Here is a 1,334-nt window from a genome sequence, read left to right on the forward strand (position 1 = left end):
AATTCGTACATTTGAATTCTGAAGCACAATAAACCTTATCAAAAGTAAGAACATTAGAAAATACTAAACACCTCCTTCACCACTTTACCTTTCCAATTTAAATCTTCGTTCCTTAGGTATTTCTCATATGAACACAAGAAAACAGATGTATATTTTGTTAAACAAACTAGATCTAAACTCGCTTACCATTTAAAACTGTAAGAAGATACGGGTTTGTTCCCTCAACCCCTACTACTCTGCAGTATTTAGGAGCCTGACTGCTCTCTTCCAACACAAAGGGAACAAAGTGCCCTGCCCCGTCCCTAGATGTGGGAAGAGCTGAAGGACTTGGCCTTGGAAGGAGCACTAGCCTCAGCCATGGTTGGAGCCCTGGCCGCACCTCTCAGCCCTGCTCTCTCCGCCTGATCTCTCAGAGCCTCGTCATAGAGGTCTGGGAAGGAACTAGGGACCCTACCGTGGAACTTGGCTAGAACCTCGAGTACCTTCATCTTACTGGTCTCAGCACAAGCTCTCGGGCCCCACAGGAACTCATAGCGCGGAGGATCACTATTGGGCACCTGGCGGTAGTTCAGGTACTCCTTCTGCACCAGATCTTTGGTGATGAGCCTTCTGGGCTCCCCAAAGATCCAGTGCCTCCTCCCAGCATAGATCCCCAACATACTGAGGAATTCCCAGATCTCCTCCTCAGTGGCACGGTTACCATTCATGAAGATGACCCCAAGGAGCACCATGAGGAGACCAGACTTGGGCAGCCCCCCCTCACCACTCAGACAATCGTTTCCCCCGAGGCTGAGCTTGCTGATGAGGGTGTAGATGTTCCTGCTATGGTCGAATTCTTTCATCTCCAGGCCAAAAACCAGCTCCAGGCACTCACAGGCTGTACTGAGGATCTCAGGGAAGTGCTGCCTGTACTTCCTGCTGACGATTTTCATCAGGGCATTCTGCGTGATGGGTTCTTTCTTGGTGTACTTCTCCAGCAGGAACTCCACCAGTATCCTGGCCTTCCTGGCCAAAGGATCTTTGCGAGGGCTCTGAGTGGCAGGGGCTGCCTGGGAGGCACCTGCACTTTCCTCCTCTGGGCCCTGGGCACCTTCATCAGATACTGCACAGGAAGGCCCTGCATCAGGAGAGCTAGGGGCCATGGCTCCCTGAAGCTCCTGGTGATCGCCAGCAGCAGGGGAGCTCAGGAGAGAACCCTGAGGGGCAGAAGTGGTGGAGGAGGGGCACTCCTCCTTTGGGGCTGCAGCAGCACTGGCCTGGGCCTCCTGAGTGTCCCTCCGGACCTGGTGGCGTTTCCCGCGACCATGGGACTTATTCTTGTGCCTCCGAGGCAT

General features: G+C 53.1%; 1 protein-coding gene across 1 annotated transcript; it reads right to left on the reverse strand.

The window, feature by feature from the left end:
* Positions 1-302: 302 nt before the first annotated feature.
* Positions 303-1,334, reverse strand: LOC138071930 (melanoma-associated antigen B17-like). The gene has a single exon (XM_068963301.1). It carries the CDS (start codon positions 1,332-1,334, stop codon positions 303-305), a length of 1,032 nt encoding a protein of 343 aa, XP_068819402.1.

Source organism: Capricornis sumatraensis, chromosome X (assembly GCF_032405125.1).
Source record: "Capricornis sumatraensis isolate serow.1 chromosome X, serow.2, whole genome shotgun sequence".
In the NCBI taxonomy this organism is placed as follows: domain Eukaryota; kingdom Metazoa; phylum Chordata; class Mammalia; order Artiodactyla; family Bovidae; genus Capricornis; species Capricornis sumatraensis.